This window comes from Schistocerca gregaria, chromosome 3 (genome assembly GCF_023897955.1).
Source record: "Schistocerca gregaria isolate iqSchGreg1 chromosome 3, iqSchGreg1.2, whole genome shotgun sequence".
Classification (NCBI taxonomy): Eukaryota; Metazoa; Arthropoda; class Insecta; order Orthoptera; family Acrididae; genus Schistocerca; species Schistocerca gregaria.
This window is the reverse complement of record NC_064922.1, coordinates 460,064,699-460,084,535: the sequence shown is the minus strand read 5'-3', so window position 1 is coordinate 460,084,535 and position 19,837 is coordinate 460,064,699. Positions and strand designations below refer to the sequence as shown.

The 19,837-nt window shown below is 40.0% G+C and overlaps 1 protein-coding gene across 3 annotated transcripts in view; it reads left to right on the top strand.

Moving 5' to 3' along the window:
* The window catches only part of LOC126355204 (LIM domain only protein 3-like), a 295,646-nt gene extending 284,630 nt beyond the window's left edge, over window positions 1-11,016 (top strand). For all 3 annotated transcript variants that reach the window (XM_050005436.1, XM_050005439.1, XM_050005437.1), the window contains one exon: window positions 6,980-11,016. In XM_050005436.1, the coding sequence (XP_049861393.1) occupies window positions 6,980-7,099 (120 nt within the window). In that variant the 3' untranslated portion in view covers window positions 7,100-11,016. The remainder of the gene's footprint in view (window positions 1-6,979) is intronic.
* Window positions 11,017-19,837: the final 8,821 nt, after the last annotated feature.

Below are 19,837 nucleotides of genomic sequence, written 5' to 3'. Positions count from 1 at the left end.
TAAGCTCGAACCAAATAAACGGGGATATTTGTAACGTGCTCTGACAGAGACTATTAGCAAGGTAAATCGCTTAATTTCAAGTTCCACCGCCCACACTACTTCAACTGAGATAGGAAACTGAATTTTCGTTATGCTGAGTACATATCACTTATTCATAAATTATCAAGAGAGCACAAAGGCAACGAAAGGAAATAAACTGGAGATAAGGTCAAGTTTGTCATTATAGCTATCGATACACAACTCTTAACAACACTTGGTGTTAACTGAAGCCTAAAAATACCGCATAAGAACCCCAAGGTACAATAGAGAACACCAAACGGTTTCAGGTACTGTTTTCACATTAATATGCTCTCCAAACAAGTCCATATAGATCAGCCAGTCTACGCTGACTAAAATGTCTGTAGATACAACTCAGCAGACACAGTACGAAGCCGGTCTCTCACCAGATTGGAGATTCGTATTTCGCTGCTCTGTAACTGATAGACTGGCAAAGAAGACTCTCACAGAATGCTGATCAACTCTTGCGGTTGGTTGTAGCTCCCCTGTCCCACATAACCGACAGAATCTGCCAATGGATAGCTAGCAAAAATTGAGACCGAGGTGATATGGAGGCAGTTGCTTAGCAACAAAGAAAGGACGCTAAAATCGTGCACTCGATACCTTCAGATACATGTCGAAATCACGCACGGCTCGCTGAACAGTTCTGCGCTCGTTGTTAAGACCTTTCTCTTTAGCTCAGATAGTCGATTTCGCTAAATGAATGAAAACATATTTTCGGTTGAGACGTAATGATCAAACATTAAAACGCATAGATCACTCCAAAAGAAATTCATAATTCTTTTCCTTCATCTCTGCCATTCACGGAGGTCAGAGAAACTTCCTTCCCACTTGTATTTAAATTTTGTTCAACCTATTTCCGCAAGTGGAGCTGTGGTAGCAGCATTCCGTTCAGATGGTTACTGCAAATGAAAATCGTCTGGGGCAGCGTGCTGTTCTAAAGTTCATATGTTCTAATAAGGAAACAGTGACAAATATTCCCAAAAGAGTGAAGAAGGTGTGTAATAGATGCGACTGTTGATCGTAGTACAGTTAATACTCTGGCCAGCAGATTATTTGGTGAAAGATGATACGCCAATTCTCCCGACCTCCCGCGCAATACAGAATACTCTCGTTGTACGACGTATTCACAGTTTTGTTTTGGCTGACAAACGCATAAAAAAAAACGAACCGTCAAACCAAGCTGGAAGAGGAGGAGAATGTCTGAGTGGAGCAATGAGAAGATTCAAATTGATAAAGGTGGGCCCGAGATGTTGACAGAGGTCCACTGAAGAAAAAAATGCAGAAGACTGTGTGCAGAGAACTTTGAAATTGTACGAGAGTTCTGGAGATGACCTCCTTGCAAGAATTACGACGAAAGGTGAAACACTGTTGAAATACTTAGAATCGGAGACTGAAAGGCTTTTGATGGGATGGTATAATGCAAACTCGGCGAAGAAGAAGAAAAAGAAAGCGCCTTCAACCGAGAAAGTGGTGGCTACTGTGTTTTTTGTTTCAGGACATCATGACATCATGTCACATGGAACCACCATTTGTTCTGACGCGTCTATGGCAACCTTTAAAAATACTTCATGTTCGAATGGGTCGCTTTCGACAACATCGGAAAAAATGCAACGTTTTACTGTTGCCTGACAAAGCCTAGCCACATGTCAGCAAGAAAACCACCTGGGAGATCATAAAGCTTGGGTGGACAACACTGAAGCACCCATCCTACAGCCCTGACCTGGTTCGGTAAATTGAAGAATCCTTTTGCGGAACGGGATTAAAAAAGGTTGGTTCCCTTGTGAAGGCGGCTAAACAGTCCTTCAAACGTTTTGGTCCTGACTTATAGCACGTAAGTATATAGGCCTTTGCTCTACGGTTACGTAAAGCATCGTAAAGAGACAGAGATTATGTGAAAAAATTAACTTTTGCCTCTCAAGAACCTAACAACATACTACGAGGGCTGGAACTTAAATAGTGGCAACTATTTATTCATAACCGATGCTAAAGAGTTCCATGTTTGCACCTGTTACTGTCCTTCAAAGTCATCAACAAAACAGGCTCTGCTATCAGTATACTACGCCTTCCACACCGCTGGCAACGGGTTCTACACAACGCTTATGACTACTTTGAAGGACAGTAACAGGTGCAAATATGTAACTCTTTTGCATCGGTTGTGAAAAAATAGTTGCCACTATTTAAGTTCCAACCCTCGTATCAAGAGATCGGAGCGATGGAAAATAAATTGGATGTTTAAAATACATGCTGCATTTCCTTCAGAGTGGTATTTTTAGGTGAAAAGACACGAAATAACAGATAGTAAACGTCTGTAGGGAACTCGTACTGGTGAGCTACAAGTTCACCTCTCTGTCAACGGCGGCAATACTGCGGGGCATAAGTGTTGCCACCACAAAGTTCTCCCTGTTGATAGTGTTGCTTCTCCAAGAGCCTGCTTAGTTGTGCTCTGGAAATTACTGGGGCACTTAGATTCTTTCTGCCGAGAAAAACCTTTGTTGAAACCGCGATTCGAAACCATGTACTCCGAATATCTTCTCATAGACAGAGTTTTTCAAATACACTCATGTAAAAATCAACAAAGCTTGATAACGTTGCAACTCAGTTGCGCTTTACTACTAATGTTACTCTGTACGAGCCCGAGCAAACATTTAGAATTCAAAAGATTATTTACAGTGATTTTTCTTAAATTTATGTGAGGCTGATTACAACTTCAGGTATTTAATGCTACAGAAGCGGGCATTTTGTTCAACCTTAATAATTTTGTCATAATTTGTTGATGTTTCACAATAACCTTACGCGTTTCTTAGTATAAAACAAAGTAGTCTACAATAACTAATCCAAATATACCTCCCTATTTAGAACTTAGTGTATTAGAAATACTAATCAGACATTCGATTCTTCGATAGTAAATCACTTACAGCTCCTCTTCATATAATACTTGTGCAATTTTCTTCTGTATTACTAATACACGTGGAACACTCTACCCTTAACGTCAGAGCTGCTACACTTTTCAAGAATCAACCGGTGGCTTTTCTTTTGCGAAATTTATCTTTACTGGACTCATGTATACCCAACCACATATTTCGAAAGTATTGAAATCTGTTATGTTCGGTTCTATGGGAATGATTGTGGTCCACGACCATGGTGTAATCGAGAACAGAAAGGAGGTCAGCATCGGTCGTAACATCATCTGTCTTTACCAGTGCAAATCTATATTTCAGCTAACAGTGCTGCCATCATTGCTATAAATACAACTAATACAAGAATAATAACATAGCGTTATAGGTAGTAATGTAGATTCAACTTAATTATAACAACACAAAGTCCAATATAATTTAGGCATGTACAAGCGTTTGTCCAACAGATGCTGCTGTTTACAGACCCTTACAGCTAACTCGGTTTATGTCGTATTGGATAGCCAGAACCCTCTATTTATTGGCCATATGTAAAGGATTATGTTAAAATACAAAAACTACATAAAATGTAACGAATTCAAATAACAATTAAAATAAAATACAATTTCGTCTTTAGGCGTATAAATTCGAAAACCGTTACAGGTCTTACATTACACTGAATCACGTATCGAGGAGTGCATCGGAATATTAAAAACTTTGTTTCAGTAAAACTCTGAACCATGATTAACAAATTACTTGTACTTTTTGTTATATATTGTTCAACAGCAATGTACGACACTTATATTTCTTGAAACTAGTTTATAAAAATCTATAAACAATTTAATGTATGCCGACCTTGCGGTGAAGATAAGGCACTAAGTTCCAAATTTCTTCAAACATTGTCTCCACACAAGTAAAGTGGCGACTATGGTTTAGATTTTGAATACAGACTTAAGCAAGAAATAGCAAATTATAATTTTTGCACCAATTTGTTAATCCTTGTTCAGTTATTTACCGAAATAAAGCTATTAATATTCCAATGTCGTTCACAATTATTAATTCAATGTAACGTATAACTTGTAAGGATTTTTGAATTTATATGCTTAAAGACGAAATTGTATTTTGCTATAAGTTTTATTCAAATACACTGTACTTTCATGCATTTTCTTATCTTAAGACAGTCCTTTACACATGAAAAATAAAACAGTATGATACAAACAGAGGATAGCTGTGCAGATCTGCAAACTGCAGCGTCGATTGGACTAATGCTTGCACATGCGTAAGTTACATTAGCACATGTGTTGTTATAATTACTTTGGCTCTGCATGAATACTTACAACGGTATGTAATTAAGGAATTGGATCTGTGTATAACTATAACACGGCTTTTGATCAATATGCTATTTCTGTGTCTGATTCGTGTATCATTTTTTTTTATAACACTGATGATTGTTGTACTGGTAGCTGAAAACTAGGTCTGCCTTAAGAAAGACAAATGTTATTACGACCGATGCTGCCCTTCTTTCTGTCTGGGATTTTTATGTATGTTGTAATTCACGGAGTTTCGTAAGGAGAACCAGTCTATGGGTGCAGAGAGGTCAGTGGAAATAAACACGCGAAATACACAAATAGGTGTCTCCACAATATGTCAATGAAATGACAAAAACATCTTTCTATAACTGCCAAAAGGAAACTATCTTTCAGTTAAGAATGAGTTAAAAATATATTAATAGCAAGTTTTCTTCGAGTCCCGTTTCTTTACAGAAAATATTTTTGACGTAATTTAGGAGAGATGATGTGAGAAACTGCACTCACTAAAGTACCTAAAAATGAATTTAAGCATGACATGTTGTTGATTGCTGATATACTTCGTCACGAGTTTGTCACAAAAAAGGTATAGACAGTTACAACAGTAACGATTTGTTTCATCAAGAATACACAGATGCTTAAAATGGGTTGAAGAAAGAGGATTAAGACATTACGCCACGTTGACAACGAGGTTATCAGAGCCGAAGCACAAGCTCTAGTTGGGGAAGGAAACTGAGCATACCCTTTAAAAGGAACCATACCGTCACCCACATTAAACAGTGTAAAAGAATCATGGAAAACTTACGTTTTGATGGCTGCCATCCTACTGATTTCATGTCCAATGTCTCATCTTACTAATTCGTTCGGTGGCTCCTCAAGATTTGCACTGTACGGCTATTGTGGCAACTGGCTTTATGTGCTTGTATCAATACTTTGTGAACTATCGTCAGTTTTGGAGTAAGGTTGGCGTTGTCTTGGAGGCGATCTTTCAAAGATTTAAAGTTTTCGATCACCCACGATATTCCAATGTACAAACACAGTCTACAAACTACACGGACCAACAAAATAAATATTTTCTCTATCGCTAAGTACAATGTAATACGTTTTAAATTTTAGCCTCTTCAAAGTATCCACCATTTGGCCTCAAAACAGCTGCAACTCCTTGCATTCTGGATGTAACATTTTATAGCCCTGTTGTAGGTATTGCAGTCTAACTCGTCTGTAAATTATTCCTCAAATCTTCAGCAGTAGGTGACTTCAGTTTTCTGATCTCCCTATCAAGTCCGTCACGTGAGTTCAATTGCAAATAGGTCGGGTGAATAACTTGGCCAAAATTCCCCATAATTCTCTTTTCTATTCAGCTATATTCTCCACAATTTAGAAGTATGCTGGGATCATTGTTCAGCTGCGGAATAAATCCACGACCAATGAGTCTCTATGCAGATCGAAGTGCAGTGTTGGTTAGTATTCTCTGCTATCTTTCCTTTATTAGTGATCCTTTAATTCTCAGTAGACCACCGCCTTCATCACGCACGGAACATCCCCACACCGTGACCGATCCTCCACCGTGTTTCACTGTTGGCGTCACAAGCCTGCTCTTTACACGTTCGCCACGAAGTCAGTGAACAAACATTCGATGGTGGCTTCCAAATGCTTCAGACTTATATTCATCCGTAAATACCACCTTGGTACATTGTTGTACGCTGCAGTTTTTATGTTGCAGTGATCATTGCCATTTTTTCACTCCATTTTGTTTGCGTATTAAAGGGTTTTTTGCTACTATGCACTCCTCTAATCCTCGCTCAGGAAGACGGCGTTGCACTATTGAGACATAGATCGGAGTTGCTCGCATACTATTTACTTACTCGCTAATTTCACATGCAATACGAGTCCTCTGACGTTTATTCTGTTCGCATATGAACTCATCCTCCCTGTATGACGGTACTCGGCGTCTTCGGGATCGCGAAACCCTTGCAGTGGCACGAATTTGTTCTAAAATGTTCAAATGTGTGTGAAATCTTGTGGGACTTAATTGCTAACGTCATCAGTCCCTAAACTTACACACTACTTAACCTTAAAAAACACACATACCCATGCCCGAGGGAGGACTCGAGCCTCCGCCGGGATTAGCCGCACAAGCCGTACAGTCCATGACTGCAGCGCCCTAGACCGCTGGCTAATCCCGCGCGGTGGCACCAATTTGCTTACACTGCTGCAATATATATGCCACTGTAGGTTGGGCTACTCCAACTTTCGTTGCTATTGTCCTGCTAGAATTGTGTTCCTGATGCATAACTACAATTAAAGCACATTTTCAGTTGCAATCTCCTGTTTCCACCCCATTAGCTAGTAATTGATATAAACACGATGATGGATACGAATACACGACTAGATGCAAACAATGTACTGTAAACTAATGCGAACTGATTGCTACACAGACAGTTGAAGAGTGAAGCGTATCCAAGTGGGACGGTGTTAGGCAAAGGCACATCATTGTTGTGTGGATACTCATTGAACGCTGTACGGACAACTAGCCAAATACATCACGAAGGCACTTAGATTTTTCATGTTTATTTTTGTTTTATTGTCAGAACATCCCTGTTTTAAACATAAATCCATAGCTGATCAAAAATTATTGACCTGTAGTGTATACTTTCCCAGAAATTCTACTAAGGTATTAAGAACGACAAAGAAGTGACATTTTCATTGTATTGTTCGCAGCCTGGGTCGACGCAGGCTGGATTGCGAGGGGCTGCGCCTGGAGACCTGAATAACAACATGGCCGCCGGCCTGGTGTCGCTCTCTCCAGGTCCTCACGCCAAGTCGCCAGCAGCACGGTGAGCCTGCGACGTCGCAACGTCACCAGTGGCCGAGCGATGATCCTGCGGACCAGCCAACGCCGTAACTTCACCAGTGACATGTGCAGTGATCGTGTGGACCTATTATCCTTGAATCGTTTCTTGAATGTGAGCAGTAACTTCGGGTCTACAGACGTCGTAACATCAGCACGGCAGGCAGTGATCACGCAGGCCGGTAGATATCACATACGCATCGTGAGATAACCTTCATTCTGTAATCCTGCAATCGTTGCAACTTCACGAGTGGTCGACCGGCAGCTCTTCAGATTCAGTGTCACAACCGGACGTTAATCAGTGTCACTAGGTAACCTGATGGCGTGCAGTATCACTGAGATGTGTTAGTGCTCCACCACACGACTGTCATTTCGTGACACTCATATCTCTTCCAGATACTAATTGCACAGTGATCCAGGCAGCTAGTCAACACTGCGACGCTATTGGTTACACTGATATTGTGTCTGAACATCTGGAACAGGAGCTCAGATTTTCGTGATTTGGACTAAATATTGTCTATGGTGATGAAAAAACAAATCCACCGAATGCTCAAGTGTGGTACTATGCAGCCCCATAATTTAACTGGCGTGAAAGAGTTTTACATTATAATTTTATAAGCCGTACCAAAGATAGTCATAACAAATATTTTACCATCAGTTTCCAGTAAGGTAACTGAACATAGCTCTTGACATTACAGTACACAGTGAAGTCTTAATATTTTAATAGGGAATAGTCAGTTAATCTCATTCTTCTCCCACGAGAAATGCTCTCCAGTAAATAATACCACATTTTTCCGCCCTCAGTAATGCCACAGTACATGTGAGTTGATATGAAGGGTTATTCGCCACTAAAATAGCTCAATTATCCTCTCTGATTATGCACGTAAATGAACATATACTAGTCATTTTTACTGTGAAATAACTGCTCTGATACGTCTGTGGTATCACCCTACTTTCTTTAACTACACTTATTAGTGCCATGGAAATCAGTCACCTTATTCAGCTTCATACCAACCTAAAGATAACACGCAAAGTTTCACTAGTCAAATAAAAAAAATCATTTACAGCAGGCTCACCTGCCTGTCGAGACGGTTTAAGTAAATCGTCTCGACAGGCATGTGAGCTTACTGAAAAGGCTTGAAACGCACGTGAACCGAAGGAAAATTTATGGCTCAAGACACATTCTACACTTGTACAGCAGTTTTACTTTGCAATAATGAGCCTATTTTTCATGCTTAAAAGAAAATTCATCTCGGATTGCATAACTAAATCTCTAGGCATATTTCCTTCTTTATACAGTATTACTACCAACTGACGCCTTTAAAACCAGCAGAATTGCAGAGTTCTAATACATGTAAGTGCTATATAAATATTGATGTTCTCAGCCTCTCACTTACAATGTTACCGTAGGTATGGGTTATGCTGACGCTCATGTTCAAGGTCTTTCTCTTTAACGTGCTGCATATGAAGGTTTGATTATTTGCCTATGTACATCTTTTACGTATTACATTACTGGAATTCTGGAGACTTAATTATCGTTTTCTTAGTAACATTATAATAGCATTTCCCTCGAGGTAGATTATTTTGGACCGAAAATATTATTAGACAACGGTATTCACAACATCGCTGATTCATTTGAAAATCCATGTACAATGTTCACGCCGCCGCGGAAGAAGTTCTTATGATTTACTCATTTTAAACTGCTTAAATGTAAAATTTCCACTCTGTAGAAATCTAATGAAAAAAATCGTTTAGCAGAAAGCACAGTACGTGGCTGCATATGTGACATTTGATATATATTTCACATAAGCTATGTACGACTGTGTTCCGTGAAACGTTCCAGAGAGTTTTATTTCAAAATCAGCAGTAGCTCCACATCTGGTATCAGATCTATGCACGTGTAAGCCAAGTTAATTGCTCAGACACACAAGCAAAATATATTAGATAACTATACGGACAATACAACAATGACGAAGAGAACAATTTGTTCTCCATAACATATTTCGAATGTTTCTATTTTAGTTCAAAATGTGTTTCAGGAAAAATACAAAACTAAAAATTAATTCATTTACCGTATATAACAATAAACTGCTGCATCTGACAAAAATCTAATATTTATTAATCTTCTTATTAATATAGTTCTCTTTGTAGGTTCTTTCTTATGAGTTATCCATGTTACGTCCTACTGCTCGTAAAGTTCCCCAAAATCAGTTAGAGCTTCTGGCTTAACCTCATCATTAAGTCACGTACACATAAAATAGAAGATCACATAATCCAAAATCCCATCGCGCTGTAACCTTGTGTACCAAATAATTACGCAGGGAAAGATGACATTCAATGATTAAAACTCTGTGAATGATTGAACAAAAAGGAACTACACTTTGTATAATATTTGTCAGTGTATAGAAAACATTCGTACTGATGTATCGTAAGTTCCATGAATACAGAGAAGTTTTAGTGGTTAGTTGTGACAGTACTTCAGACTGAGAAATTGTATCTCTATCCATGCATTGGTGCAAATGCTGTCACTGTATCTGGAAAATTGTCTTGAACTGCAGACTGTATTGTGTGCAATGTCAGATTCATACACCAGAAAAAAATGGACCATTATATATCCCTATTGTCAGTAACCCGCACAACGCGAAATTGTTGGATGCCCCGTACTTCGGAACCTTAGCAAGCAGAGGTGCTCTACCCGCCGCTATCTCCTCCTATTATCTCATTCCCCTTGCATTTAAATGACTACTTATTGCCATACTGGTGCATGCAAGGAAGACTCGCTACCAGCTTGCGTGTGACTTTCTTGCTGTTCTATTTTGGGCAATGAAAGCGGGGGTAGAACGTGCCGATGCAACAAACTGTGTTGGAAATAATGACGACTTCTCCTTCTCACAACTGTCACAGATACACACTGAATATGATATGCACCTATAAATCCATTCTTAATGCCAGTAATATTAGTTGCTAACGACATTATAAAGCATTGTTTAAAAGTTTCTAAATATGGAGAGAAATGTCTAACCAAATTGGTGTTCTTGTTGTATCCTTTTGTACACGTGAGCTATTTTTATACACAGCAGAATGTAGAAGTGGACATCAAGTATACGACTTTTTTTTTTCTTTCTCTTGCCGACGCCATGTATAAACTTATTCACATGCTGTACACAAACAAGAATCAGCTCAATCCAGCTGTGACACAAAATATTCTTAGTGATTTAAAGCAAGCGAAATTTGTGAAAAAGAAGATAACGTTGCAGTTTTTTGCTGGATCTGAAATTATCGCGTAATGGAGACACTTGAACTAATCTAGTCGTGCTCCCAAAGACATGAAACCAAAGTGCGCAGTTGTTCAAGGAACTGTTGTAGTGACCAAAGATAATAAACGAAACATTTTACGCTTGAAGTTATTTGAAGTTTCCATTTTTGCCTTTGGAGGCGAGTGGTCAGGGGGCTCTTGAAACAAACGTGTGTGTTATTCGCTCACAGTGTGTTCTTCAGGACGGCGGTGCATTCAGCGATCTGTGTGCTTCCATTAAGTTTCTATTTGCAAGAAGGATTAATGTGAAAATAAGCAATAAAGACAGTGGTAATGGTGATGAACTCAGTGAAATATCGAAGGCGAAAACGACTTGTTTCGTGCATTAATTGCTATATGTCTGTAACCACAGCTGTGTGTACGGAGTATAAAGTTGCAGTAGTGTATAATTATTGCAATGTATGTCCTGTTATTTGGTATCCACGATCTTTACTGGTAATTCTTGTTGTAAACGAGCTCCACTGTCCTGGATACATCCGCTGCGAGGTTTAATTACAGCGTGTGCCACCCACTCCCTATTTTCGGGACTACCACTGCCCTGACCCCGTTCCCTTCCCATCCGCCATAACAATAAAGGTTGAGTTAAATGACCACCAGTGTTTCACTGCATACCGCAGACCGCCGAACCCACGACATTGTGAGGCTGAAACAGCTCTCTGCAGGCAGCATAAGGTAAGGTGAGCCTGATGTGCTGACTAACATCTAAGGATTCTGGAAGTCATACGCTCATTTGTCTGTAGAATTACTACCTTGCAGTTTCAGCGTATCTCTGAAATGAACAACCACAATACGAGGAAAAATAATTTACTTGCTTCTTTGTTTTCTTGTCTGCCGGGGCAGGACGTAAATATGGAAATACCAAATGCACAACACATTACAAAGCCTAATGCTGTGTAGGAAAACAGTAGGCTTACAAACCATCTTCCAACCGTCTCGAAGTGGATAAATATAGGTCCTGTGGTTTTAGAGGGACTCTTATACCATGCTTTCTGCAACATAGTGGGAAGCTTCAGGGTAACGATACTGGAGGGGGAGAGCGATCACGCACCCATCTGTCCAAAGGAAACAGCAAAGGCTCAATAAGGCAGAAATCGGACAACTGTCATAGCCAGGGTGTAATATTCTTCTTTCTTATTTGTGTGTGTTATTTACTATCCTGATATGTAAAACCAGATGTAATACTTGCGTGTATTTTGGATTCTCTGAATTGGTTTACAAAACATGCTGTCATGCAAAACCAACTGTAATATTCTTATACTATACTATTAAGAATAAGCAATGTAACAAACAGAAATACAGCTACCTATCCGGACAGCAAAACCACAAAATCAAGTGTAATAACCGCGTGTGTTAACCTAAGGACTAAGCATCAGACTTTAACTCGTTTCTTCAAATAAGTCATTAGTTTAGAGGTATGGCAAATGACAGTAGCTAGACTACTATTCTGCATAGATAACGATATATGTGGTTGGCGGTACACTGTTATTCACCAGTCTAATGAGGCACACGTAATGAAGCTGAGTAGGCCAGCAGAAAAGATTGCAACTCACTACTTACCTAACAGACTTCACTTTAGATTTAAGTAAAAGATGGTTCAGCAATACAAGATAAGTTTAGCTGCTCGAAACAAAACTACAGCACCCAATTGCTTTATCAAACAAAGTGATTTCATGAAAACAAAAGTAAATTTGGACAGGGGGGGGGGGGGTTTCTACATCAATATATTTGGTACTCAACATTTCATTGATTAACTGTAAACTGTTTAACGTTACTATCTATCACCATTAATCATCAACTTAGTATTTCCTTTCATTAATACGTAATGTGAAAGCAGCAAACAATTTATGTAATGTGGTCTCTGATCTGACATAACCTTACGTAATCATTTTAACACAGAAATAATAGCAATGTTCATTATGAAATTCTCAGTTATTCTATCCATCAATTATTTCACTGATTAATCACGGATTTGCCAACAATAAAATAAAGATTTCACAGTCTTGGTTAAATACAGGTCACTCAAAATTTTCATTTACCAGATTAGGATCCTGCTTGGTTTATGAGCGGGATAAATTACCAGGTAGACACAATTGTTAATTTGGATGGTGGTTATTATTCTTAAAGCACATTTCAACTTCCTGGCACACACTATAATACATAGCTAAAATGTACGCTGTAAGCTGTGATCAGCGACGATGCCTTTGGTGGCAACAACTGCATTAACATCAGAGGGGCCCAGAGCTGTTATCCATGTCGGACTTATTTTGTCTTCATAGCGATGATCCATCTTATAATCAGTAGCCCGTTTTTCTCCCCATACCAGGCCGTGATAAACTGCAGTTTCCAACCGAGGCAAGATGTAACAATATGACCTTTTAGATCACTGGTCACCAACTGACTTTGTTCGCGCCCGCCAAAAGGATATCTTTACAATGTTTAAAAGTAAATATTACACCCTTTTTCTTAATATGTACATTCACTTTAATCTTATCAAAGAGTTTCAGCATCGATTTTGCTTCAAACAAGATGTCTCTACTTCCGCTTTAACAGTTTCAATAAAATATTTACAATTTTTTTTAAAATTATGAACAACAATGTCACAAGGGGAGATGCGAGAATCCACCTTAATGCTTAAGAACCCAGTCCTGGACAATTGCAGCTTTGTGAACAGGGGCTCTGGTGTTTTGGAACATGGCATCACAGTTATAGAATTAACACTGTACCATGAGATGAACCTGATCAGCCAAATAATCCTTGGCAGTATAGTGACCTTGCAGGGTACCGATGGCGCTGTGGAATACCACGATACGGCTGCCCAAATCATTACCAAACTCCGGCCATGTTCCACTCCTGGGAAGTCATGGTGCCTCTTACAACACCAGACACATTGCTTCTTTGCTTATGGACGCATCCACCATAAGAGCACCAACAATTTTCCCACATTCGAATTGACTTGCTACCGCACCACGGTACTCTATTGCACTTGGCAGCCCGTGACCACGATCAGAAACACACAGTGACGTTACAGTAAGCGAGCACGGTGATGACTGAGGGAAGCACATTGCACTTCAATGACGTCTAGACAGTTGCGCGCATGCTACTGAGCGGTTCAGTGTGTCCTCGTGAAATGTCACGGTAGAAACTCGCCATAAGGTAACAGAAGCGTCCTCCCCCCTCCCCCTCCCAGGTGCTATAATCTTGTGGTTGACTAGTAGCTCCGACGTGATATACTCATAACCGCGCAGTACACTGTTCTGCCAACGACTGATACTTGCAACATACTGAGGACTTGGCACACGTGCCGTTCGTGGTCAATACAACGGTGCTACCAACAGGCTTGACTAGTAACTACATTTACGTTTTAGCATTCACTTTTCTCAGTGTTTCCGCATTTTTGTCCGGCACTTGTAGGTGCAATTGTTTACTCTGGTGCAAAAGTATTGGACAAACTATTGTGTTTCATAAGGCAAGGAATTCGGAATTACACTTGAAATGTAAATTTAGAAAAAAAATAAACAAAATTTAAAAAAGGATTTTACCGCAATATCCACTGTTTCTACAAATTGTCTGAAAGTGTAGATTCGACGATTTCAGTGTTCAATTACCTACATGGCAAGTGGCGATGTTCACTCAAAACTTCATCACAGATAGTTGTGTATTGTAAATAATTTTGGTAATTATAGATGTAAGTAATTATTGTGTTTGTTGAATATCACTGTAATCAAGTAAATACTAACCTTACAGCATGAGATAAACTGAGGACATAACAATTTGTTTTCAAAGTATCAGCTCTCTTTCTTCAAAAGTTAAAAATTTAGCATTTCAGTAAATGAAGGTGAGCTAAAAACATCGGCAAACTCTCCGAGATTAATCGGGACTGCTTTCTGTGTACTTTGGTGTCAGGAACTCATTGGCTCTATTTACCACTACACAGTAATAAGTTTCGCTTGTTGCTCCAATCGTATTAGCAGCTTTTGTGAGAGTAACTACACACGAGAGCCAATGCGTCTAAAGCAGAATGTGTGTCACGTAAAGACTCGTGTTACATTACGTTGCGAAACATAAACGCCTTTGTGATTTCCACCCCAAAGCTGCCACCCTAAGAAATAGTAAGCACCGCATAGTAGACTTCATCCGGCTTTCACATCTGTCGAGTTCATTTGTGTATTATCGGGATAGAGTTTCTAAACAGTATAATCATGTGTATAACCGAATATCGTCTTCTTCCTTTCCCGGTCTTTCGGTGAGGTGACTCGTCGCCTTGCATCAAGTACTACATGAAACAGATAGCTAGATGGATCGGAAGGAAGTATACCAGACGATCTGGTAAAAAAAAAAAAAAAATAAAAAAAATGGTTCAAATGGCTCTGAGCACTATGGGACTTAACATCTATGGTCATCAGTCCCCTAGAACTTAGAACTACTTAAACCTAAGCTAAGGACATCACACAACACCCAGCCATCACGAGGCAGAGAAAATCCCTGACCTCGCCGGGAATCAACCCGGGAGATCAGTTCCAAGGTAGCGAGTCACGCCACCGAAATATTTTACAAGGAAGACGACGATGTCCGATAGTACAGCTTGCAAATCGAGGATGTCAGCAAATTGCTGAGAAGGCCTGATGAATTTTTTAGAATGATGTTTTGAATCGAATCACGAAATGAATTCTCTGCCTCAATATTGCGCCGCAGTTCAAGGATGCACGTGTCTCAGAGACGTGACAACTACATCCTGATTCCCGAACGCCTCAACATTGTTTGTTGTGGGTACTGTCAATAAAAAAATGAAGATTTACAGATTCTTTGGTGGAATATAAAACCCAGTTCAAAAAAGAGTGTTCTGCACTCTACTAAAGATTATGTCCGTTCGCTAGATCGAACTTTAACACTAAGACACAACACACGAACCTCCAGGAAGAATTCCCACTGGCGAGGAAGCGGAGTGTGATCGTTAATTTGAGAGAATCCGATACTGACAGTCTGGAATTCGAGATCATGTGTGCATGCAATGGTATCACTAGGGACTGTTTGTACTAAACGCCGCACAACAATGCAGTCCGCCAGGTTGCTTTCAACATATGTGTGTAGGTATCAAAATCTCTATATCTTTCCACATTAATTTTCAAATACCTAGGAAGAATGACTTTAAACTGTTTTTAGTTGCAGTGCTTGTGCAAAAATGCACCAGCAATAAATGATTAAATTTGCACATAGGCTACGTACACTGAGATATAGCGGCGCCTTCCGATGTGACTTCAGAGGTCATTGTCACACCAAGATTAGGGACGAGTCATGGAACGAAATGAAAAGTGAAATCAAGTAGTTGCATGACTTTCCTCTGTCCGGGATTCACACAGCGGCGATTCACTTTATTGCTGTCGAAGGACGTTCCGTATTTGAAGCGTAGTTAAAACACTGTCACTAGAAACTTCTAAGTGAAACACACCAGAATGATACCGTATTCTTAATGGAATTTTTGAAATTGTTTTCACATGATGTCATCTTTTATATTGATATGAAAGAAGCAATATGCCATTTCATCAGGTTCTAATTTGCAGCAGAACTAACGCTGAAGTAGGACAGAGCGAGGAATTTGATCTTATTTCTTTGTCTCACTGCGCACTGCCTCCTTCCTCAGCGTGCCGCAACATCATTTCTTCTGACGCCATGGTCCTCCTTCAATGGTCCTCTCACCAAGTAGATATTAATCTCTTGTTCTTCTGTTTTAAATACGTCACCATCGCTAGTGCTGTGGACTGCATAGTTCATTAGCAATATTAAAGCTGATGATGATGATGATGATTGGTTTGTGGGGCGCTCAACTACGCTGTCATCAGCGCCAGTAAAAAGTCCCAATTTCTACACAGTCCATTTTTCACAATCCAATCCAGTCACTGTCACAAACGATGACGATGAAATGATGAGGACAACACAAACAACCAGTCCTCGGGGCTGAGAAAGTCCTCACCCAGCGAGGAATCGAACCTACCACGAGCTGCGGAGGCGACAGAATTATAGCTGTTTCTTCATATAAGTTTGTTCGTAATCAAATCATTTAATTTAGTCCTAAGTACTACTGTTTGTGCAAACTCACACCAGAAAACGCAGTCCCCAGCAAAAAATGGCACACCATGACATACCACAACTACGTGATCGAGAGTATCCGGTCACACCCCCCCCCCCTCCCAAAAAACCATAAGTTTTTCATATTAGGTGCATTGTGCTGCCACCTACTGCCATATCAGCGACCTCAATAGTCATTAGACGTCGTGAGAGCAGAATGGGGGCTCCGCGGAACTCACGGACTATGAACGTGGTCAGGTGATTGGGTATCACATGACCCACACGTCTGTACGCGAGATTTTCACTCTCCTAAACATCCGATGTGATAGTGAAGTGGTAACGTGAAGGGACACGTACTGCACTAAAGCGTACAGGCCGATCTCGTCTGTTGCCTAACAGAGACCGCCGAGAGTTGTAGAGGGTCGTAATGTGTAATAGGCAGACATCTATCAAGACCATCACACAGGAATTCCAGACTGCATCAGAATCCACTGCAAGTATTTTGACAGTGAGGCGGGAGGTGATAAAACTTGGATATTGTGGCCTAGCGGCTGCTCACAAATTACAAATCACGCCCGTAAATGCCAAAGGAATATAAGCATTGGACGATTGAACAGTGGAAAAGCGTTGTATGGAGTGACGATCCGATGGCAGAGTGTGGGTATGGCGAATGCCCGGTGAACGTCATCTGTTAGCGTGCGTAGTGCCAACAATAAAATTCAGATGCGGTGGTGTTATGGTGTGGTCGTGTTTTTCATGGAGTGGGCTAGCACCCTTTGTTGTTTCACGTGGCACTACCACACCACAGGCCTACACTGATGTTTTAAGCACCTTCTTGCTTTCCATTGATGAAGAGCAATTCGAGGATGGCAACTGCATCTTTTAACACGATCAAGCACCTGTTCATAATGCACGACTAGTGACGGAGTGATTACACGACAGTAACACCCTTGTAATGGGCTGGCCTGCACAGAGTCCTGACCTAAATTCCACAGAACACCTTTGGGATGTTTTGGAACGCCGACTTTGTGGTAGGCCTCACCGACAGACATCGATACGTCTCCCCAGTGCAGCACTCCGTGAAGAATGGGCTGCAATTCCCCAAGAAACCTCCCAGCACCTGATTGAACTTATGCCTGCGAGAGCGGAAGCTGTCATCAAGTTCTGGGCCAACACTATCCAGCCATCCAGCAGTACCGATGGAGCGCGCGACGAACGTGTAAGTAATTTTCAGCCAGGTGTTCAGATACTTTTGATCACATAGTGTAGCTCACATGCAAAATTAATTACATCTTCGAAAAAAAAAGGTCCTTGAAGACAAGTAACACGATACAAAAGAAATTAAAACCTATGACACAAGAGAAATATAAATACAACAGTTCAAGTATATTTGAATTAACAGTTAATAGCTGCAATTCTAAATATATTGGGATGACTGCAAGTCATTTAACATTACAAAGAACATATAAGGGCACTGGAGAATGAATGTATCCACTCCACGTGTGCCGAACGTTTAATGAAAGAAAATAACCATCACTCTAGGCTAAAAACAGAAGTTGTAGTCTCATGCCATAACAACAAAAGAGAGGAATGCTCACTCACAGAAAGAATATTTCATACAGGAGAAGGCCATAAATAAAATTGGAAATATTCTCAGTGACCAAACGGGCAATCAATATTCAAACTAATTCACAGTCTACCATGAAAATACATTTAAAAATTGAAAAAAGAAAATAAATGAAATAACAAAATAAACGGATTATCAAAAATTCACTTGCACCACGAAGACAGTGCCCCACAAGTCACTCACACTTCCTCCATCACCACCACAACGCCCCAGTCCACTCTTGCAGTATTCCTCAATCAGCTCTATGGCATGTGACCAACAGTAGTGCAAGCATGTGCAGTTGTCTACAGTGTAGGTCAAGTGCAATGAAGGATTTACTGCCAAAAAAAAAAATCTATACAATGTCGTGTTACGCACATATCACATGTAGGATGACAAATGGCAGGACGAACAAGACACAAAATGAATGTAAGTATTAACAAAAGTATAATTGTAAATACAAATAGTTAGATGGAAGTAAACTTCCAAAGGATCATTGCAGATCCTACATCAAAATATTTATAATTAAATAATTTTATATGTGTTATAGGTCACGGAAAGTACCTAGCATGAGTAGGCGAAACATGTTTGACACTCAACAATTGATTTCAGTAGCAAATGAGGAAAATGGCTGCAAATATTAACAATACAATTGCATAGCCGTGCATTATGTCTCGATTTCAGCGTTTACTAAAACACGACTTCTCTACAAACTAAATCAAAGCCTTTAAATTTCTTGCTGTGAAGTCCAAGGGGGAATACATTTCTAGTTTTTGAGGTAGCACAGGAGAACTGAGAAATGAGCAGTGTGTACTTTTCAGAGGCCGAGAGGGACATACGTTTCGATTACTTTTGCAAGATATAGCTGCTACGTACAATTAAGAGGAGTTGTAAACCTTAGAGTGCGTATTCGATGTAAGACGGCAAAGATCTACTCCTCATTAAAACTCTAGCCTGTAATATTGTATATGCTTGCCATTATCATGATTTATGACCATGATATTGATTTATGATGACAATTTGTTGTTTTGGGCGCCCGACGGCAAGTTCCTCAGAGCCCATGTCAAAATTTTTGAAATGAATGTGGATGGACGTGGCAGAATAATAAAACTTCAACAAAAAATTAATGCATATAAATAATAATATGCACACACACCTCTCACACACACACACACAGAGAGAGAGAGAGAAAGAGACAGAGAGAGAGAGAGAGAGAGAGGGAGGGGTGGACAGAGAGGGAGGGAGAGAGAGAGGGGGGGAGGGAGAGAGATATACGAAAATCACGTATTTATTCAGTTTTGAAACTTACGGAAAGAAGAGATGTTCAGTGGAAAGAATTGACATAGTACAAGACATAGGTGTGGTTGGCTGACCGCCCCTTATAAAAGGGATGAACCAACAACTTTATACCACACTGCAATCTTCAGGCTCCAGGCCGAAAACTTAGACAGACGTCTTAACACTAGACAAAAGCCTTACGGCCTTACTATACTCGTCTCGTCATCGGTTTAAACAGACGACAGACCACCATTAAAATTTGCTTCTGCCCTCCCTTATAATAATAAATTTCCCTGTAAAAGTTCACGGTACTACAAGTCAGAGCGTAAACTGTAGTTAGCTTCAGTACGAAATGTAAACATATATTTCGAATGTAGTGTCAGTTACGATTGTTACCAGAGGCGTGAGGAGAAGGAGAGGAGGAAAATTAGGTTTCGATTGCCTTTCGAAGACGCAGTTATCAAA